General features: G+C 43.0%; 3 protein-coding genes and 1 long non-coding RNA gene across 7 annotated transcripts in view; 3 read left to right on the forward strand and 1 right to left on the reverse strand.

Annotated features, from left to right (window-relative positions):
* MIER1 (MIER1 transcriptional regulator) overlaps positions 1 to 988 on the reverse strand; it is a 34,848-nt gene extending 33,860 nt beyond the window's left edge. The window contains exons 1-2 of the mRNA XM_030278603.4: positions 848 to 988; positions 668 to 731 (exon numbers count right to left, since the gene is read on the reverse strand). The gene's annotated coding sequence lies outside the window, so the exon portion shown is untranslated. The remainder of the gene's footprint in view (positions 1 to 667; positions 732 to 847) is intronic.
* The window catches only part of LOC140684596 (uncharacterized), a 141,691-nt gene that overhangs the window by 115,023 nt on the left and 5,022 nt on the right, over positions 1 to 21,646 (forward strand). The window lies entirely within an intron of this gene.
* On the forward strand, positions 87 to 17,749 carry DNAI4 (dynein axonemal intermediate chain 4). 4 transcript variants are annotated; one of them, XM_041717728.2, is made up of 17 exons: positions 87 to 816; positions 3,353 to 3,470; positions 4,996 to 5,069; positions 5,803 to 5,885; positions 6,045 to 6,192; positions 7,154 to 7,293; positions 7,954 to 8,112; positions 8,683 to 8,847; positions 9,475 to 9,689; positions 10,715 to 10,801; positions 11,766 to 11,917; positions 13,744 to 13,901; positions 14,044 to 14,165; positions 15,185 to 15,283; positions 15,657 to 15,883; positions 16,688 to 16,841; positions 17,606 to 17,749. In XM_041717728.2, the coding sequence occupies exons 1-17, from the start codon at positions 803 to 805 to the stop codon at positions 17,648 to 17,650; spliced, it is 2,160 nt and encodes a 719-aa protein (XP_041573662.2). In that variant the 5' UTR covers positions 87 to 802; the 3' UTR covers positions 17,651 to 17,749. The 4 variants fall into 4 exon arrangements, with proteins under 4 accessions (XP_041573662.2, XP_041573661.2, XP_072789195.1 ...); XM_041717727.2 differs by lacking the exon at positions 87 to 816 and adding an exon at positions 1,225 to 1,312; XM_072933094.1 differs by lacking the exon at positions 87 to 816 and adding an exon at positions 1,225 to 1,312 and having other exon boundaries at positions 9,475 to 9,680.
* INSL5 (insulin like 5) lies at positions 19,280 to 21,643 on the forward strand. Its single transcript, XM_041717731.2, has 2 exons — positions 19,280 to 19,445; positions 21,357 to 21,643. The coding sequence occupies exons 1-2, from the start codon at positions 19,280 to 19,282 to the stop codon at positions 21,587 to 21,589; spliced, it is 399 nt and encodes a 132-aa protein (XP_041573665.1). The 3' UTR covers positions 21,590 to 21,643.

The raw sequence follows: 21,646 nt of genomic DNA on the forward strand, positions 1-21,646 counted from the left end.
CACGCCCACCGCGCCTGTCAGTCAAGGCGAGGCCACGCCCCCTCCCATGTTATACAGCGCTGGTGCGACCTGTCAGTCAACGGGAGGCCACGCCCCCTCGCGTGTTATATAGCGCTGGTTCAATCTGTCAATCAGGGTAGAGGACACGCCCCCTCCTGTCACTTGGCCGCGCCCCCGCCTGTCACTCCGTGCACAGGCAAGGCTCCATCTGTCACTCAAAGCCTAAGGCCGCCTCCTTACACGTCAATCAAAGCGCACACCGCTCCCCACCTGCCACTCAGCGCGCAGGCCGCGCCCCCCCGCCTGTCACCGATGCCACAATCCCCGCCTGTCACTCAAACCGCAAGGCCACGCCCCCACCCCGCCGAGGCGCTTCATGCCCATATATGTCATTCGGCACAAGCCACGCCCCCCGCGTCACTCAATGAACAAGCCACGCCCCTCAGCTGTCAATCAGGCGGAGGCCACGCCCCCTCCGCGCTCATTCCGTGCGCAGGCCACGCCCCGGCCGGTGCTGAGCTCCCGCTCGCCGCGGCCCCTCACGGCCCCCGAGTGTCCCCGACCCGCCACCGGCCCCGCTGCTCCGTACACCCTCCGGCCCCGCAGCATCGCCCCGCTCCGCGCTGCCGCTCCCCACACCCCCCGGCCCCGCCGCCGCCGTACTCACGCGGGGAGCCGCAGAGGCGCGGCGGGTGTCTCCTCAACGGGGGCTCTTGCTGGGCGTGAGGCTCCTGAATGACACAAGAACAGCTCCAGGTCACACACACCACCCCAAACACCGCCCCGCAAAAGCAGCACGGAGATGCACAAGCAGCGGTAATTCACCGTGTTCTCCCTACAGCCTCACCTGCGCGGCTCAGCGCTGTCCCGGGGCCGGCGCGGGGCAATGCCCGGCGGGCATGGCGGCGTGTCACGGCGAGGACACGGCGGGACGCTGCTCGGCCGTGTGTCCCTGCAGAGCCCGCGGCTCACGCCCGCCCGGCGCCTCCGCCGAGCAGCCGCATCGCCAACCCTCACACGGCGGGCGAAAGAACGGGCGGGCGCGGCTCTGCTGACTCAGGGGTGAACCCCCCGCGGCAGGGCCGAGCCGGCGGCGGGCGCGGGCAGCGCCGGTTCGGTGACACCGGGCGGAGGCGGGACCCGAACCGGCGCCGGGCACGGCCCGGGGCTGCGGCCGCCAGCAGAGCGCGGCCCGCGCGCCGCGCCGCCACCAATCGGCGGCGCCTTTGCTGGCGGCCAATCCCCGCGCCGCGTCTTGCGCGGGGTTGTCATGGTAACGGTGCGACGCCATGCCGGGGCCGCGGCCTGCGCCGTGAGTGGGAGCGGGTTGGGCCTAAAGCTTCAAAGTTGTGGAAGTTAAACAGCTTTAAAGGCTTAAAAACGCCCCGGAATAAATAATAAATATAGTGCCGAACCAATTATAATAGAGCATTAATTATAATTAATGAATGGGAAAAGTTCCTTTAGTATAAATGGATTACATCCTTTAAAGACTCAGTAATACATAGTAAATTGTAATATATAATGTTATATTCTGTAATGTTAAATTGTATTTAACAAATTACATAGGCGGCCAAAATTCTGAATTATAAACTGTTTACATCCCTTAAAATAAAAGGTAGCATTAAATGAATTGTAATATGTAATAAATTATATTCTACAATAAGTAGTAATAAATCAGTGATAAAAGTCCTTTATTATAAATCCTTTACATATTTAATTTAATGGGCAATAGGTAATGAATTGCAATAGGTAATAAATTATATTGTACAATAAATTATATAATAAATTACATTCTATAATAAATTTCATTATATAATAAATTACATTATAAGGCATAAGTACTTATAACAAATTGTAAAAGCCCTATCTATAAATGGTCGAAATCCTTTACAATAATTGGTAATATGTAATTAATTATTGTGCACAATAAATTATAATAAATGGCTGCACTCCTTTCTTACATATGGTTAAAATCCTTTGTAATAATTATGGACATATAATGAATTATAAATTGTAATAAATTATAATCAATAAATGGCTTCAATCCCACAGTCTTGTATTCTAAATGGTTGGCATCCCTTAAAATAATTGGGAATACATAATAAATTAAAATATGTAACAAATTACATTCTATAATATATCATAATATAGAATAGTCTATGATAAATAAATTAATGTTAAACGAATTTTATTTATTATATTATTATATTGATTGTGAAGTCGTTTACATCCCTTAAAATAATGGTCACTATATAATAAATTATAATCTTTATTAGAAATGGTTTAAATCCTTTAAAATAACTGATAATGTTATAAATTGTAATAATAATTATAATAATTGTAATAAATGATAAAATAAATAGTAGAGTCCTTTGTTTTAAGAGGTTGAAATCCCTTAAAATAATTGATAATATATAATCAATTGTAAGAATCCTTTATTATAAATAGTTAAAATCCTTTAAAATAATTGTAATAAATAATAAGTTATATAAGAGATTATAAAAATCCTTTCTTATAAATTGTAAAAATCCTTTAAAATAATTGGTATTTTATAAATAAATTATAACATATTAGAAATTGTAAGAATCCTTTGTTAGAAAGAGTTAAAAATTGTTAAAATCCTTTAAAATAATTGGTAATAAATAATAAGTTATATAAGAAATTGTAAAAATGCTTTCTTTTAAATTTACATACTTAATAAAATACATGCACAAATAAAAACAAGTTATATAAGAAATTGAAAAAAATCCTTTATTACAAGATGTTGAAATCCCTTAAAACAATTGGCAATATATAATACGTTATAAATGGTTAAAAAACTTTAAAATAATTGGTATTTTATAATAAATTATAATACATTTAAAAAAAGGTAAGAATCCTTTCTTATAAATGGTAATAATCTGTTAAAATCCTTTAAAATAATTGGTAATTATTAAAAATATATAAGAAATGTTAAAAATCCTTTATTATAAATTGTTTAGATCCTTTAAAATGTTATAATGTTTATATATTACCAAATATAGAAGAAATTATAAAAATCCTTTATTATAAATGGTTCAGATCCTTTAAAATATTATAATAGATTATATATTACCAAATATATAAGAAATTATAAAAATTGTTTCTTATCAATGGTTTCGATCCTTTATAATGGTAATAATTTGATATTTATACATATAAATATTACAATGTGGTGGTTTGGATCCTTAAAAATATTATAATAGATTATATATTATATATTAAATATTGAAGAAATAGTAAAAATCATTGATTATAAACGGTTTCGATCCTTTATAATGGTAATAATTTGATATTTCCAAATATAAATATTACCATGTGGTGATTCCAGAGCGGGGCCAGGAGCCACCAAAGCCCCGAGTTCCCGGAGAACTTCCACGGCTTCCTCAGTTTCCCAGGGAAAAGGCAGCGGGAGCGGGGCCCTGGTGGGCAGCCAGGGAGCTCTGCAGGTGAGATGGTCCAGGAGCAGCCCTGGGAAACTGGGAAGGGCTGGAATGGTTGGGTTGGGAAAGGTGGGAAGAGCTGGAATGGCTGGGTTGGGAATGGTGGGAAGAGCTGGAGAGCCCTGGAATGGTTGGGTTGGGAATGGTGGGAAGAACTGGAATGGTTGGGTTGGGAATGGTGGGAAGAGCTGGAATGGTTGGGTTGGGAATGGTGGGAAGAGCTGGAATGGTTGGGTTGGGAATGGTGGGAAGAGCTGGAATGGTTGGGTTGGGAAAGGTGGGAGGAGCTGGAATGGTTGGGTTGGGAAAGGTGGGAGGAGCTGGAATGGTTGGGTTGGGAATGGTGGGAAGAGCTGGAATGGTTGGGTTGGGAATGGTGGGAAGAGCTGGAATGGTGGGAAGAGCTGGAGAGCCCTGGAATAGTTGGGTTGGGAAAAATGGGAAGAGCCCCAAAGCCATCTGTGGGTAGGCCTGGAATGGTTGGGTTGGGAAACGTGGGAAGAGCCCCAGATCCACCTGCAGGAAGAACCAAAAAGCCGTGGAATGTTTGGGATGGGCAATTTGGGAAAGGTGGGAAGAGCCTCAGATCCACCTGTGGGAAGTCCTGGAATGGTTGAGTTGGACGTCCTTGGGAAAGGTGGGAAAAGCCCAAAATCCATCTGAGGAAGAACCAAAAAGCCCTGGAATGGTTTGGTTGGGAAAAGTGGGAAGAGCCCCAAATTCACCCGTGGGAAGCCTGGAATGGTTGGGTTGGGAAAAGTGGGAAGAGCCCCAAATCCATCTGTGGGAAGAACTATGGAGCCTGGAATATTTGGGTTGGGCACCCCTTGGAAAAAGTGGGAAAAGCTCAAAATCCATCTGAGGAAGAACCAAAAAGCCCTGAAATGGTTCATTTTGGCATACTTGGGAAAAGTGGGAAAAGCCCAAAATCTGCTTGCAGGTAGAATCTCAGAAACCCTGGAATGGTTGGGTTGGGAAAGGTGGGAAGAACCATGAATCCTTGGAATGGTTGGGTTGGGCATATTTGGGAAAAGTGGGAAAAGCCCCAAATCCACCTGTGGGAAGGATCTCAGAAACCCTGGAATGGTTGAGTACCCTTGGGAAAAGTGGGAAAAGCCCCAAATCCACCTTCAGGAAGGACCTTGGAGCCTGGAATGGTTGGGTTGCACCTCCAAGCCCATCCCATTCCCAAGGGCAGGCAGCTCCTGTCTCCACCCAAAATCCACAATATTCCCCAAAGGTAACCTGGGAATCACTAAAATATTCCCAACATTAAAATGTGTAATTGCTCACCTGATTTGTTTGGCTGCTCTGTTAATTGGAGGGGATGGATCAGGATCAATAGCTCACCTTGGAGAAGGCACAGGGAGGAGCAGAGGTGGGTGTGACAGTGACAGGAATGTGGCTTTTCCCAAAGAATCCCAAAAAACTGGGGCTGATCCTGCAGGAAAGCAAACCCCTTCCAAGTGCCCTCCCTAATCTTGGCTGGGAACAAAGGGAAATGATCCTGATTATTTCAATTTTTCTCCAGATTTTTGATGATGAAGGGAAGAATGTGACACCCCGTCCCCTCTTCCAGCCAGACCCAAACGCTGCTGTACCCAGGCAAGAGAAGTTTTATCATAAAAAAATAAAGCATTATAAGTACTTTATAAAAAGTAAATTATGTATTTTGAAGTATTTCATCCTTTTAGTGGTATTTAGTAAGTGCAGACAACCTTTTATGCAAAGTAATAAAATAGAGAAATTAAAATATTAAAAATATCAGTTCAACTATCAAAATATGTTTAACATAATAAAAATTCTCTTCTTTAATAATATTTAAGCAAGTTACCTGTCTGTGATTGTGTGCATCCATCTCCAAAAGTGGTCTTAAAAAAAAATTTGCAGTTAAAACTCCTAAATTTTGTTTCACTACACTTTCATTTACAAACATCCAGCACAGAGGGAAAAAACAAAGTGAAAGACTTTGGGCTGACAAACTCAATTAAGTCATGCAGAGAAGAGAAGTAATTACTGGTGTTTGAAATGAAAAAGCCTGAGCCAGAGCATTATCAAAATGTCGTAAGGAATAATTGTAATCATTTACAATTTATAGTTACAACTGCAAACACTGATTTCTGAGATGAAGATTGGTTTTTTTGCCATGTTTCTTAGGCTGGATGTTCCAAAGGACAATCCCAGGGCTTGGGATGTCAACCAGGAGCAAATATACTTTAAAAAAATGACATAAAAATACAAAGTACCTCCAGAAAATGAACTTTTCTAAATGAACTACCTCTAAAAAAAACTTTTTTAGTTTTTTGAGACAATTTCTGCTTGTTTCTTGTCCATGAAGGACACATGGAAGCAGCACATCAACAACCACGTCTGGCTTAGATGAGACAGAACCTCAACAAGACCCAGCTTTGAGCGTGCCTGGTAAAAACCACCCCCAATAATTAGAGCTTTAGTATCTCCAATTCTATATTCTGGGATTTGTGAGGCCCTGAGCCAGCCCAGGGTTTGCCAGAATTAATTTTTCCATGGATTTGGAGCAGCAGAGGTGCTGTTTGTTTGTTGTTTGTGGTTTGTTCCCAGCTGTGCAGGAGGAGGGACAGGCAGCCCTGACAGAGGCAGAGCTGGAGCAGAGGGTGGAGATTCTCCTGGCAGAGACAGGAACGCTCTGGATGCTGGACCTGCCAACTGCCCTGCTGTCCACCGAGGCAGAGGAGGCTCCCAGGGTTCTGTGAGTCACTGCTTGTTGCAAATATTTCAGTAGATTTTATATCTGTAGCGTTAAAATAAATGTGATATAAATATATAGTTTATATACTTATATATATAAGAATTATATTAAAATAGTATATAAAAATATATAATTTTTTATATAAATATATATTCTTATATATAAATATTATATAAAATATACAATATTTTATATATAAATATATCTTTTTAATATATTTCATATATGTAAGTATATTATTATATTGACATTATATTATATTATATTATATCTATATTATATAATAATATCTAATATAATATAATATATTATATTATATTATATTATATTATATTATATTATATTATATTATATTATATTATATTATATTATATTATATTATATTATATTATATTATATTATATTATATTATATTATATTATATTATATTATATTATATTATATTATATTATATTATATTATATTATATTATATTATGGCATATTATGGCATATTATGGCATATTATGGCATATTATGGCATATTATGGCATATTATGGCATATTATGGCATATTATGGCATATTATGGCATATTATGGCATATTATATTAATAATCATATTATATCTTTTTATATTGTATTACTATATATTGTATTATATTGCTATATATTATATTTTATATACACTATATATAATTATATTGTTATATATAATTATTATTATATAATTATATATTATTAAAGTATATATATTATATACTATATATATTATATATAGTATATTTTTATATATATAATATTATATAATGTAATTTTTATAATTTTATATATTAAAAAATATATCTATATTTAAAATATCCAAAAAGCAGGACATTGAAGACATGGAAAAGCCTCTCCTGATCAGCTCCTTGTTAAAGACACTGAGGATTCCAGGCAGATTTTCCCAGGGAGTCACCAGCCAGCATTTCCTTTGTTTTCCAGGGAGAGGAATAAGATTTATGCAGAGATTTGCGAGGCTAAAACTGGCAGTGAGTACTTTGAAGAAAAAATAGTGCAAACCATCTCTGGAGCTGCCAAAAGCAAGGAAGTGCAGTGTGAGACCATCACCATGGCAGAGAAAGGTAAACCTGGCCAGGGGCCTGACAAAAGGGATTTTTTACTCCCACCTCCAGAGCTCTGAGGTGGGCAGGACAGTGTGGGCTGTGCTGGCCTTTCCTGCCCTCCCAAATCTTGAATTTAGTGCTGGAACACTGAATCCACTGCAATAAAATTGTTATTAACACCCCCAGAGAACGTTATTGCTGTGTGTATGAGGCCAAAAAAATTATGGGGAATGCTGTTCCAAACACTTCCCCTTTGTGTCAGTGGGAATTAACCCCAAAGTAGATAATAATCTGTTTTGAAAAGCTATTTGCCACTTTTTTTGTGGCATCAGCAGGGCTCATTCCAGCCCCTGAGCACATCAAGGCAAGTTTTGGGTGGGAGCTGGAACTGCTCAAGGGGAGCCACCCCCAGAAAAATCCCTGATGGAGCTGCAGCAGTCACACAAGAGGAGGAACTTTAAACTTATCTTATCTGCTTTAATGAATCTTATTAAGCACAGGCAACCTTTTCTGTAAATTTGTAAAAGATGACAATGAAAAGATGAAATCGAAACATTAAATGAAAAATATCAGTTCAAATATCAAGACCTTTGGAAGCAGAGGTGGTTCCACAGCCCAGCCCAGCAGTAATTAATGTACCAAAACAAGAGCCCTGTGTGACAGGAAATTCATTCCCAGGGATGATGGTGACTCCCTGGGATTTGGAGAGTTCACAGCTTGCCTCAGGAGCAGAACCTGCAGAGACAGAAGAACCCAAAACCCCAAAAGCAAGGAAAAGCAGCAAATCTCCCACAGCTGAAGAGCACGGTCAGGCTGTGCCTGTCCCTTCTGCCACAGGTAACATTTCCCATTTCTGCCCTGTTCTCATCCTCCTGAACCAGCCACATCCCTGGGATCTGTGGGGAAAAATTCATGGAAAACTCTGCCTGCAACCTGCAAGAGAGTTTGCTAAAGAATCTTGAACAGGGCTGCACTTCTCTGCACACTGCCATCAGAAATCACCTCAAATAAAGATGAATACTCAGGGACAAGGTTTGCTGGTACTCACTTTAAAAAGGAGAAGCAAAACAGCATTTGTGAAAAATTCCAGAAGTATCTGAAAAAGATAAGGAAATTATAATAAGAAAAGATGATAAGATGATAAAATTATGAGAAAAGAAAATTACAGGAAGAAAAAATTAACAGTGAAAGTATATATTTTTTTTAATTCTCTGCTTTTTGCAGGTGGAGGAAAACTCTTTCCCCTTGATCCTTCTGTGTGAAGTTTTATCACGTTCAAAGCATTTCTGTGGCATTTATCTCTTCTCAGGCAGTATGGGCCTGTTGGACTCCACGATCCTGGTGGATCCATTCCAGCTGGGAATATCCCACAATTCTGAAATTCACCTTCTTCCATCTCCATTGCAGAGAGTGCTGCTGCTGCCAGGAGCCACGAGGAGCAGGAATGCCAGTCAGAAGCAATCCTAACTTCAGCAAAGCTGCAGCAGGATTTAGTTGTCATGGAGAGGATTCTCATGGAGAACATTTTTCAACCCAAACTCGCAGTTTATCGGCAGATTCCTGTCCTCATAGGTTTGTTCCTTGCTCAGTACCCTCTTCCCAGCCAGAAATTCCCCATTTCCCACAGAAATCCCTCACTTTTGGCTGGGTAGCTCAACCCACCTGCAGCAGACCTGGCTCACTCCAGCCCAATCCAGCTGTCTGCTCTGTCCCCAGCCAATTTTAGTCACATTTTAAGAAGTTAGGATGTCTTAACTCCTCAAATCTTCACTTATTTTCTATTTTTTTTTTCCCCTGCAAAATATTTGCTGGAAGGGCAAAGTTTTCTTCTGGTGTGAATAATTAGGGTGAGATATAACCTATGATAATATAGGTTATATGTAATAATATAGGTTATATATAATAATATGGGTTATATATAATGATATGGGTTATATATAATAATATGGGTTATATATAATAATATAGGTTACCTAATATAGGTTATATATAATAATATAGGTTATATGCAATAATATAGGTTGCCTAATATAGATTATATATAATAATATAGGTTATATATAATAATATAGATTATATAATATAGGTTATATATAGTAATATAGATTATATAATATAGGTTATATATATATATAAAATTATACCTATAATTAGGTAAGTGAAATATTTCCACTGACATTCTGCATCTGTACATTTTAGAACCTGTTGTTACCTCAGACACTGAGGTGGAAGAAGACGAAGAGGATGAGGATGAGGAGGATGAGGAGGAGGAGGAGAAGCAGGAGGAAGGAGCAGAGCCAGCTCAGAGCCCAGCAGAGGGGGCAGGCCCCAGGCTGGAGCAGCTCTGGTCATACCAGTGTGATTTAACCTGGGCTCACAGCGTGAGCAGCATGGCTTGGAACAAGGTGAACCCTGTGAGTCCACAAAGCATTCCTGAGCTGGCCACAAACTGGGACCAGCAGCTGCTGGTGGCAATAAACTCCTGATCCAGGGCTGCATCCCAAAGATGGATCCAGTCCCTCCCTCTTGCTGCGTTGATCTATTGGCTTTCCCTACACGTGGGTCATCACAGCTTTAATTGGCCCAGAATTTCATTAATTGCTCCAGTTTACCCTGAGCAGCAGTGTTCATAGACTTGGTCTGTTCTAAAATTATAATTTAACCCCTGCTGCTGAACTTTGTTATCATTGATGGAGTTTATTTGTGGTAGTTTAGACAGCACACCTTTCTCTCCAACAGGAACCTCCCAAAAAAAGCAGAATTCCTCAAAATTTAAGGATGAGATGCAGAATAACAGCACAGAAGGCAAAGCTTCCTAAATCTGGTCATGTAAAGCTCAGTTTTCCCAACAGAAGTCACTTATTAAACAAAAATAATTAATGGAAAAGAGGTAAAAAGCAGCTGAGGATGAGAAACAGAAACCCAGTGAGGGAAAAAAAAAAAAAAAAAAAAAAAGAGAGAAAATAAGGACCATTTCATGCTTTTAGTGCACCAAATGTCCAGATAGTAAAAAGTTAGACACATTTAGAGACTTCAGTCTTAGAATACATGGCAAACAATCAGCTACTTTTAAAATGCACAAACTACTTGGTATATAAGTCTCAAACAACTTGTTGAGTGCAAGAAAAGAAAAATTACTGGAGCTGAAGGCTAAAGGTTGCTGGTTTTTACTTCTGCCTGTGGAAAGGAAAGAAGGGAATTCACTGGACTGTGGAAAGCTAAAAGCCAGGAGTCTGAGGTGCTCTCTGAAGCTTCTTTTGCACCTAACCCCGCGAGGGAAAATTAGAAGGACTCAATTAAATAATGCACATTAAAATATGATTATAGAACAATGTATCTCCTTCATAGTACAGAAATTTTGTTATTCCAGACTTTGCCTTGACACAAAGGTGCCTTTGGAAATGTCTGCTGAGCTCTTGCTGTTGCTGTGTGCTTGCAGGATCTCTTGGCAGTTGGTTACAGGGAGTTTGTTTCTCGGGGTCAGAAGAAAGGCCTGGCTTGCTGTTGGTCACTGAAGAACCCCATGGTAACGAGCCCTTTTGTTTGCTTTTCCTGCAATCTGCTTTTCTCTGGACAATTTCTGCTTTATTTCCCTTTTAGCTACAATTATTTACTCTAACTTCTCACATCACTGTCAATAAAAGAGGAGATTTCATAGCTGTAATATTTACACCTCTGCAGATCCATCCGAAAAGGGATCCTTTTAAAAGCAGCCATTAAAAACAATATTTGGAAATCTCAGTTACAAAGGGTGCCAATAAAAAAATTATGATTGCCATGAATTACAACAATCCAGTTTGATTTCTACTACAAACTTCTCTTGGCCAAAACTGCATTAGACTAATTTAAACCAGGCAGAGTCAAATCTTTGATGCATCATTACCACAGCAAATACTCTCCTGATTCCCTGCTGTCACCAGAGATATTTTTATATATTTTATATATGGAGTAGCTTCACCTAACTTATTTTCCAGTGTCATATTTCCACCCAAACTTTATCTCTTTATCAGTTGTAGCAAGAAATACATGGTGCCAGCCAGAACATAGAATCATTTCTGGTCCCTGTGGCTGTCACTGTCGAGGCAGGATGGGAATGAGAAGACTGATTCAGAAGGCTGCTGAGAGTAAAACTGGTTTATTCAAAATACACCTCTCTTTTATACAGAGCTTCGTGAGGACCAACTCCATTGGTCCTGAAGTGAAAACAACTCACACCTTTGGTGTACAGTGCTTGACGCACAGTGATAGAACTTAACTATAAACAATGTGAAAAACAAGAGAGATAAAGAATTATTTACATTCTCTCCAGCTCTTTCCCAGGCTTTTGCCTGGCTAGAAATTCTCAGTTTCTTTCTTTGACTGAATCTGAGACCCACACTGTGGCCACCATCGCTCGAGCTTTCCAGCAGACACTGAGTGCCCAGTGCTAAGACAGAGGTAAATAACCACCCAGCTGAGAAGTTTGCTGTGTTTCTCTCTCTCCTGGGCAGTGGCCAGAGCGCATTTTCTGCTGCGAGCACGGTGTCACCGCTGTGGATTTCTCCCTGGCCAGCCCAAACCTGCTGGCGGTGGGCACGACCGATGGGCGCGTGGCCATCTACGACGTGCGGAGCCGCGGGGACACCGCGCTGCTGGACAGCAGGTCAGGCTGGAACTCACCTCCTCCACCCCTGAGCCTTTCCCTCAGCCTCTCAGGAGCTGCAGCTCCTTACCCCCACCTACCATTCATGTTCCGTGTCCTACCTGGGACATCCCAGCCCTGCGGAGTACATCCTTACGGGACACCAGGGGTAGCCTTGCTGTCCGATCCCTTGTCTTAGTTTGAAAAGACAGGAGTCTGGGAAGGAAGGAAAGAGCCTCCTGTGAAATGTGTGAAAAATGCACATTTTATGATTGGCTTTTCATAAATGTTACAATGAATATTATATGTGTAATGTTAGAAAGTTATGCTGTATTAATTCTCTTACATAGTGTGTTAAATGTAGTTTTAGGTTCCAACATAATGTTAAAATAGAGACTATCTATGTGAGGGAAGTTGGTTTTTTTTTTAAGAATGAGATACTCACTTTGAAGAACACCTAAATTTTCCAAATGAGAGGAATTTATGGCTTCTTATCAGAAGAAGCTGATTTCTTCAGGCCTTGCTCAGACTCAAAGTCACCAGGGGATTAAAAGAAACAGTTAACGTACAACAGACAAAGTTTCTTGTTTAGAATAAAATACATACATAACCATGAAGAATGTATAAATATACAAGTGTATTGGTTTAAGGTTATTCCTTTGTTCACAAGGCATGCTTTTTGTGACTTAGTGTCCAAAAGCATCCAGACGTCCGTAATTCTTTGCTTTTTATTATCTTGTAATTGTCCTAACTCTAAACTTTATAACTCTAATTGTAATACTATTTTTATAACCATTTTATTATTATTAAACTTTTAAAATTTTTAAAAATCAAGTGATTGGCATTTTTCACAAATGGAAAAGGTAAACCTCTTCCCTCCAAATTACTACAATTTCAAAATTAAAAGGCTCTCAGGCAAAGAGATGGGAATGGGAATAACAGTTCTTTACTAGGAAAAAAACTAAATAAAAATAATTATAAAAAATGTAATTAGTATAAAAAAATAGAGTCAGAAACCTGACACCCTGAGGAGTCAGGGTGTTGGGAATAGTCCAGTGAAATGGTGGCTGCTCCTCCTGCAGTGGCAGATGAAATGCTGCTGGAGCGGGGATCTGGAGAAGGGTGGAGTTTTCTCTGAAGGTCTGGGGATGGAGTAGTTGGGCCTGGTTTCCTCTGGGAATCCAGCAGAGAAGAAGCTGCTCCTCTGGGTATCTAGCAAAGGGGCTGCCCTGGTGTCCCAAAAATGCTGATTTTATGCAGGTAGGGGTGCTTGGCTCCTCCCTCTGGGCGGAGCATCTCACAATGGGGTGATGTCACTTTACCACTCATGCAGTGAGTCATTAATGGTCAATTAACAGAAGATTCTCCCCGGAGGGAGACATTGTTCTTGGGAGAGATAAGAAACCTGCCCAGCCTCCAACAGATGGCAATAGCATCCATGCTGATCTTACCAGCTAGGACATCCCTCTTGCTAAAACTGGAGAGAACATCAGCAAAAGTGGGGGGTGAGCAGGAATTAAGAAGAAAATGAGAGAGGGGATGGGTGGGTGATGAGGAAGGCACCTGCCCTAAGGGCAGCTCCCCAGGTCTCTCCTGCAAGGTGCAGACTGATTTCATAGTGCAAGCACATAAGCAGTGCCCTGAAACTAATTATCAAACATGTTGAATAAGGAAACATTCTCCTGGAGAAAACAACAAATGTTCAGACTGTTTTTTAAAAAGAAAAGCTAAACGTTTCTGTTATAAGACTTAACACTCATCACAAAGTGGAAGCTTAATTATTTTTCAAACATGTTGTCTTATCTTTGCTCATCTCTGATTTACCACGTGCATCTTTTTTGTCCCAGTGCATCCCTAAACAAACACAAAGGTCCTGTGTGGCAGCTGAGGTGGGTGGAACAGGACAGAGATGCAGCAGCAGGTGACAAAGGAGAGAGACTGATGTGCATCTCAGGAGATGGGAGAATGACCCAGTGGTTCATTCAGCAGAGGCTGGATTGCTCTGGTGAGCACCTGAAACTGCTCTTTGACTCCAGCTGGCATCCTTTACACCAGCAATCCCACAAAACATTTCAGAGCTGCTGGGCATCCCAAAGCAGCACAAGTTCCTCAGTCCTGTTTGACAAAACCTCCTGCTCTTTGCACAGATGTGATGAAAATCAAGCGAACAGAAAGTGGGAAGAAAAACTTACCAGGTGAGAGAGAAAGGAAAAGTGAAGGTCCCATATCACGACAGGCAGCTGGCATGTGCTTCGACTTCCACCCAGAGGTAGGCTCAGAAAGCCCAGCCTGGCTGGAGCATTAGCCAGGAAAATTCTGCAGCAGAGGTGGGATGCTCAGCTGGAGCTGCTTTACTGGGAGCAAGCCAGGGGCTTGGTGCTGCTAGTTAAAGCATGTCTATTTTGAAATAAATTGCATTTTAGCTACTAAGATTTACCCCAAATGGGTGAAATGGTAAAACAATGATGTCCTCCTGATGCTTAGAGAGGCTGCCTGGAGCAGAGGCTGGGCAGAGCTAAAGGAATATTTATTTATTAAAGGGATTTTATTAAAGGCCCTTCAAAGGCTACACCTCGGGCAGTGCAAGAGTCTGGCCAAGGCTCTACACCAAGATGGACTCTGAGTCACGAGTTTTCACACTTTTATAAGTTTTGGTCCATTTATTTGGGTTAATTGTTCAATTCCAGCTCCAGGTGATGCAGTCCCACCCTACCAGGTTGCTCTCCTCCATTCCCTGTTGTTTGCACTTTTTGAGGCTGAAGCTGCAGTGGTGTCCTTGGCTCTGGGCTGGAAAAGGACTGTTCTGTCTGACTGAACTGCTAACACTTTATATGAAGTTCAGAGTTATATACCAATGCAGTGCAGAGTCTGGAAAAGTGAAAAGCTCAAACTTCAGGCATTACTCCCAGCCACGTTACTCACATTTCCTTGGGCAGGCCTCGGGGTAGTTCCCCTCTGCGTGATGGCCAAGGCTGGGAGAATTTGTCCAACACCTCCCACTCAGCTCAGCTGAGCTTCTCTTCATCCAGCCGAGTCCTTCCTCCGCCAAGCTCTTGAATAATTCTTGATTTTTCTACATGGATTGCTGAAAATCCATGATTTTCAGGAGTCAAACCCCAGCACATTGTACATTGTTGGAGAACACACCCAGCAGATGTGTAACGTTGTGGTTCCATTTTCCCACCACTCACAGGAGCTCCTGCTTGGAGCTGAACTCATCCAGCCCTGGATGATTTCTGCAGGAGTGATAAATTCATCCAGCCTAGGCTACTTTTCCCTTTCTTTCAGGATCCTGATGTTTTTCTTGCTGGAACAGAAGAGGGCCACATCTACTGCTGCTCTTGCTCAGGCAAGGAGCAGATTCTGGGGACATACAGAGGCCATAAGGTGAGTGACACTGTGAACAAGGACAGCAGGAAGTGCTCAACTCAAAAATGTAATCTTTGCTTATATTTAGTGAACACCTGCAATAAAACAAACCTTAACTTCTTCTCTTATATTGGGAATGAATTCCCATAGCATAAAGCATCACAGTCTTACAGGATTACTTTCTATGCTGTCAGGATTTTTTCAAGTAATTTATTAAAATTGGTACTGGAAACTGTTTTAAAGCTTTAGCTGTGGCTTTATTTTAAGACAGTAATCTGATTGTCCTGTAGAGTTAAATAGTCTCACCTGTGGGAGAAAGGCTGGGTAGCTCTAGAAGAGATTCTGTAGCTCTGCAGCAGCACCAAGTTCTGTTTTGTTTCTCTCCAAGCAGGGCCCCGTGTACAAAGTTGCCTGGAATCCCTCCAGCACAGACATGTTCCTGAGCTGCTCTGCAGACTGGAGCATCCTTTTGTGGCACCGGGATTCCCACAGCCCCCTGCTCACCTTCACTTCTGTCACAGCTTTTGTTCTCGACATCCAGTGGGCTCCACAATCAGCCCTCGTCTTCGCAGCAGTGAATGAGAAGAGGGTGGAGATTTGGGATCTGAGTGTCAGCATGTGAGTAAGACTTCTCAAGGAAGACTCTGAAATTTAATTGTCACACACTGTTACCTCACCTGTGTTTTTATCAGATCATTACAGCTCCACATCGGCTTGCTCAAACTGTTGCATTTTGAAATATTCATCACAGTCTCAAGCTACATTAGGGAAGGTTTAGGTTGGATATTAGGAAAAAATTTTTCACTTAAAGAATAATAAAATACTGAAATTGTCTTCCTAGGGAGGTGGTGGAATCACCATCTCTGGATATGTTTAAGAAAAGACTGGACTTGGCACTTGGTGCTATGGTCTAGTAGTGGTGTCAGGGCATAGGTTGGACTTGATGATCTTAGAGGTCTCTTCCAACCTCATTATGCTGTGATTCTGATTCTGTGATTCTGTTGTGTAAAAGCAGATGGTGGTCACCATGGAGCTGATAAAGTGTAAATCTGCCCTTTTTCTGCAGAAATCGTGGCAGAGTTAGAAGGAATAAAACCAAACCTGAGCAACTTTGGTAAAGATTGGATGGTCTGAAGTTGAGATGACAGTTAGCTGTGACCTTGTCCAGCTGCTCTGGGTTTTGTGTTACCGGCACTGTGAAGCCCTGCTGGATCCAGAGCCCTGCAAAACCCTCCAAATTATTCATCTAATAAAAATATTAACCACCACTTTCCAGGTCAGGACAAGATTTTAGGCAAGCAGGCTATCTTAGTTAACAGCAGCTGGGAAACCAAACACTTCCCAATTTCTAGAAGACAGAAAATGAACTGTGCAGCCTTTCAGCTGATAAATGCATGGTACCCATGAACTCTTGGCTTGCAGCTTCCAGCCCGTGCTCTCCTGTGCTGGCAGCCCTGAAGGGAAGCTCAGCTGCCTCCTGTTTGCCAGGAACACCGAGTGCCTGCTGCTGGGGGACAGCTGTGGCCAGGTCGGGGTGTGGCAGCTGCAGGGCCTGGCTGTCCCCAGCACCCAGCAGGTAGGGCTGTGCTCAGGGGCAAGGCAATCCTGGGAAACACCCACCCAGCTGTCAGAATCTGTGCTATTGATGATCCTGCAGGGCAGCGTGTGGGGCTCTGCCCTCAGTGGGATGGTACAAACATTAAATACCACAAACTACCTGTGCTGGATTTACAATAACGTGCCAATATCTGTCACCTACGTTGGACAGTGTGTCCCCAGCCTGAACCAACAGAAAAATGCCAACAGCACAGTGAAACATGGAGGGCATGAAGAAGGAGAAAAAGGACAAGACACACCCAATTTCCTCCATCTTGTCCCCTTTGGACCCCTCATCTAGAATCCTAAAATTTTACTTTTGCACCCGTGCCACACTTAATTATTACTCTTATCAAACACTCAGAGCTGGTAATTCATCCTGTGAGATTGAAAACTCTTTTCCATGGACAGAGATCACAGCCAGTGTCTCTGGGGGCTCTGTCCAGGGGGGTTCCTGACCCCAGCCAGGGTCCCAGGGCAGCCAGAGGGAAGCCCTGGATTCCCACACCTAGGGAATACTGCAATAGGTGGGATCACAATTCCAGCACCCACTTAAAACGTGGTGGTGCTCTTCTGCTGCCACACCACTGGAAATTAATTTCCTTTATAAACAAGAAAAATGTCTGCATGCTGTCAAATACGACAGCACAAATGCAACCCAACCTGGCCTGCCAAAAAGTGCTTTTTTCCAGCATTTAACAGAATTCCACAGAAGAATCAGCTCATTTTCCTCTTGTTTTCCAGGCTGGTTCCTTGTGTGACATTGTTGCTCCTGCTGGTGCTGTTTAACAGTAGCTGATATCCCTTCTCCTTCAGGAAACCCTTGCTGTAGTATGAACATAAACTTGTTATCTTTTTTAAGCAATAAAATTTCTCTTTGAAACCACACTGCTCAGAAACTTCTTTCAAACGGCCTCAATTTCCTCCTGGAAGTCCCCTCACTGCACCATCAGTGCTCATGCATGGGGCCTTCTCTGGAATTCTGATCATGGAAAAGTCTCTGCAGTCTTTTCTCCTTGGGTCTTTATCCCTTTATCCTTTTCCCCCAAGGATTTTTCTCCTTGGGCTGAAAGCAGGCAGTGTTTGGCTGCCTAGGGTGGCTTTTTTGGGGGGCAGAGCAGAAGAAACAGAAAAAAAATCCCCAGCTGGAGGATTTCCAGGCACTTCCTGCCCACAGGAAACAGGGAGCATCTCCAGAGGAGTGATTAAGCATAAGCTGCTGAGCACATTACGTATGGAAAGGTGTATTTTATAGATGCAGAACATGCAGCCTCTCATTATCCTGACAATAAACACCCAGCACTCAAACACATCACCGAATTAAGGATCATTTGTGCTGCATTAACATCCACTTCCTTCTGTGTGCTGCACATCTGACGGGACACGCAAACTTCCCCCTGACATAAAATTCATCTTGGTGCATTTCAAGGAAAGACACTCGTTAAGGTGAATCATTTGTTAATCATTGTTGTAAATCCAACCAAAATACGCCCTGTGTTTTCCATTCATGCCCATGACTGTTTGCTCACTGCTAAAAAACAAGCTTTCTGTAAGACATCATAACCCACCCTGCACACAGTGAAAATCAATTACCTGTAACTTTATGGTGCTGGAAAATCTTTGTGGTGCTAGGAAGGCCTCAAGATCTCCAAAGTTCCTCTTGTATTTTGTCCTTAAACATGGAATTTCTGACCATATAATTGAGCCATTTCATCCTAGAGGCATTTTATTGCAAGGATTTTTTAATGGAGATGTAAATACACTGAAGCCAAGGTTAGGAACCAATAACTCAGAACCAACCTCTGCTCCCAGAGCAGACTCAGCTCCATGTGCTGCAGGATCATGTCCCGTCTCTTGGCACACTGGGACTCCTGGCTGGGATACCAACATGTGGCACAAAGCCCTCTGGAGTGGATTTTCCCAGCACTGCTTGGTTTCCCCAGTGACCCCAGTTAGCAGTGACCAAGGCAGGGGCATGAAGAGGTGCACGATGCAGACATCATGGGAAGGAGTACATTCCATTTTTTTTGGGATCACTGACACAAAAAGACCCCAGTCAGGCCTGGGCATCAGGCTGGGTGGGGAACACAGACACCAAACCCCCTGAGGACAAATCCCATCACAAACAGCCTTTTGCTCTGGCAGGACACACCTTACCTGCATCCACCTAAGCCATACCCCATAAACTGTTACACCTCGGGCGTTCCCATAAAGCACCTACGTACACTTCCGAAATCTTTCACCCCTGACAGATCCTGAAGCACTTCAAAGATGACCAGAAACAAGCAGTTTATTTGTTTTTAGCAAACATTGCCACCCTCAGAGCGAGCTGGAACCCAGGGGAGTGGAGTCGGTATAAATGGGAAGGCCCAGCAGAATTCCCCAGCTGGTCCCTGCTGCCCTGGCCACGCTGGCACCATGAGGGGCACGGTGCTGGCTCTGGGCTGCCTCGCTCTGCTGCTGCTGCTGGCCCGGGGAGGGGAAGGGGAAGGGAACAAGGTGAGGCTCTGTGGGAGAGACTTCATCAGAGCCGTGGTGTTCACCTGTGGCGGCTCGCGCTGGAGGAGGCACCAGGACCTGAGGGGTGAGTACAGCCCCAGACCCCTGGGCTGCTCCTGCCTGTGGGGTCTGAGGGGTCCTGGGGCATCCCAGGGGCATCCCAGGGGCATCCCAGGGCATGGGGAAACAGCATTCCCTGGGATCAGCAGCCCCTGGGATCAGCAGCCCCTGGGAAACAACATCCCCTGGGAAACAGCAGCCCCTGGGAAACAGCAGCCCCTGGGAAACAGCAGCCCCTGGGAAACAGCAGCCCCTGGGAAACAGCAGCCCCTGGGAAACAGCAGCCCCTGGGAAACAGCAGCCCCTGGGAAACAGCAGCCCCTGGGAAACAGCAGCCCCTGGGATCAGCATCCCCTGGGAAACTGCATCCCCTGCTCCCCTCCATCCCTGCAGCTCCAGCCCCCCAGCACGGGCTGAGTTCCCTCTCCTGACCCCAGGGCATCCCAAGGGATGGGGAAGCAGCACATCCTCTGCTCCCCCAAAATCCCTGCAGCTCCAGCCCCTGCTCCCCTCCATCCCTGCAGCTCCAGCCCCCCAGCACAGGCTGTGCTCGTGTTCCCTCTCCTTGCACCTTGTCTGGCTCACCTTCCTGGGCTATTTTGCAAAAAAAAAACCAATTCAAACCAAGATTTTCCAAGCTCACCTGAGGAACAGGATCCAAGGCAAGGCTGTCACTGAAAATCTCTCTGCTGTCTCATTTCAGTGACAATTTTGCTGAAATCAGTGATGATTTTTTGCTGCTGTCAGTGCAAGTGTCATCCTGTGGTCTTCACTTTCCCCACTAGAAACCAGAAACTTTATAAAACTTTGTAATTAAAGCATGCTGAATATCTGCTCTGCAATTTAAGCACTTTCACATGCTTTTGTGTGTATTTATACTTACTAGCACATTTCTTGATACTCAGAAATTTTTGATTTGATAGTCAGAAAATTCAACTGTTACATGCACAGCTAGAAATCTGCACTCTGACTAAAATAAATAGAGAACAAGAAAGTAACAGAGGCAGATGACAGCAACAGAGGCTTTCTGCACTTCTCACACCTGCATTTTTGGAGAATTCTCTTGTAGCAGCAGCTTTAAACAAATACAAGAGTGGTAACATGGGCAACCCCCTCCCCAAAATCTGCTGAAGAACCTTGCTTTTGAAAAGTGAGAATTCTGGGGCAGCTGTAGCCTTAATGCAGCACCTGCAATTCAGGAACCCCCCAGGTCCAGCTTAACATCAAATCCCAGCTTTTCCTGGAGAAGCAAATTTATCAGTGTAGGACTCAGGGCACCACAGGACACTTCAATATAAATCCCTGAACTCCTTGGTTTTACCACGCTGATCACAGATTGCTCCTCAGTGAGGAGTCTGTGATGTGGGGCTCATGTCAGAGGGCAACACTCATCTTGATAGTAAAAGGGTTTTAAAATCATGAGATTTAGGGTTAACAGGAAAAAAATAAATAAGCTTAGTAGGCCTTGGAAAGATAAATACCTTTAGCACAGGGAGAAATAGTACTATGTAGCTAGTACATGATAATTGATATAACTGTTAGATGTGACGACTGTTTAGTAATTAAATATAATTACTGTTTAATCAGAAAGAATAATCATGTGAAACTGTGGTCATGGACCTAAGAAAAATCACTATAAACTCATGTCAATGTATACAATAGAACAGTGTAAGTTTAATAATGAATGTGTAAGTTACATAACGATAGAGTACAAAATACGTTCAGCTCGAAACTTATGGCGGAGTCAGATTTGGGTTTGTGCCCCTGATTCCCAGAGCTCTTAATAAAAGCACCTGCATATAATAATATCCTGTGATTATGTGTTTCCCAACACTAACAATCTCCCTGGCTGGCCCTTGGTGTCTTTCTAGTAAAGATAAAAAGCACAAATGACTCACCTTCCCCTGACTTTTAACTTCTCATTTTCCTGCCACAGGGAGTGAAAACCCCCAGCGTTTCCTGCACGAGGATGAGGATGATGCTGACTTCTCCTCACACCCAGAGCCGAGGCTGGGGACCCACAGAGAACCCCTGGACGTCAAACCTGAGCAAGAATTACAAAACAGCAGCAAAGTTTCTGTGCTCCACAAGCGTGAGGCAGCCGAGCTGCTGGCCACATCCTGCTGCAACGTGGGCTGCAGCAGGACAGAGATCAGCTCCCTGTGCTGAAATGCAGCAGCTCGGTGCTGCAGCTTCCAGGGATTAAAATTATCATGACATAAACCA

Source organism: Taeniopygia guttata, chromosome 8 (assembly GCF_048771995.1).
Source record: "Taeniopygia guttata chromosome 8, bTaeGut7.mat, whole genome shotgun sequence".
Taxonomy (NCBI): Eukaryota; Metazoa; Chordata; class Aves; order Passeriformes; family Estrildidae; genus Taeniopygia; species Taeniopygia guttata.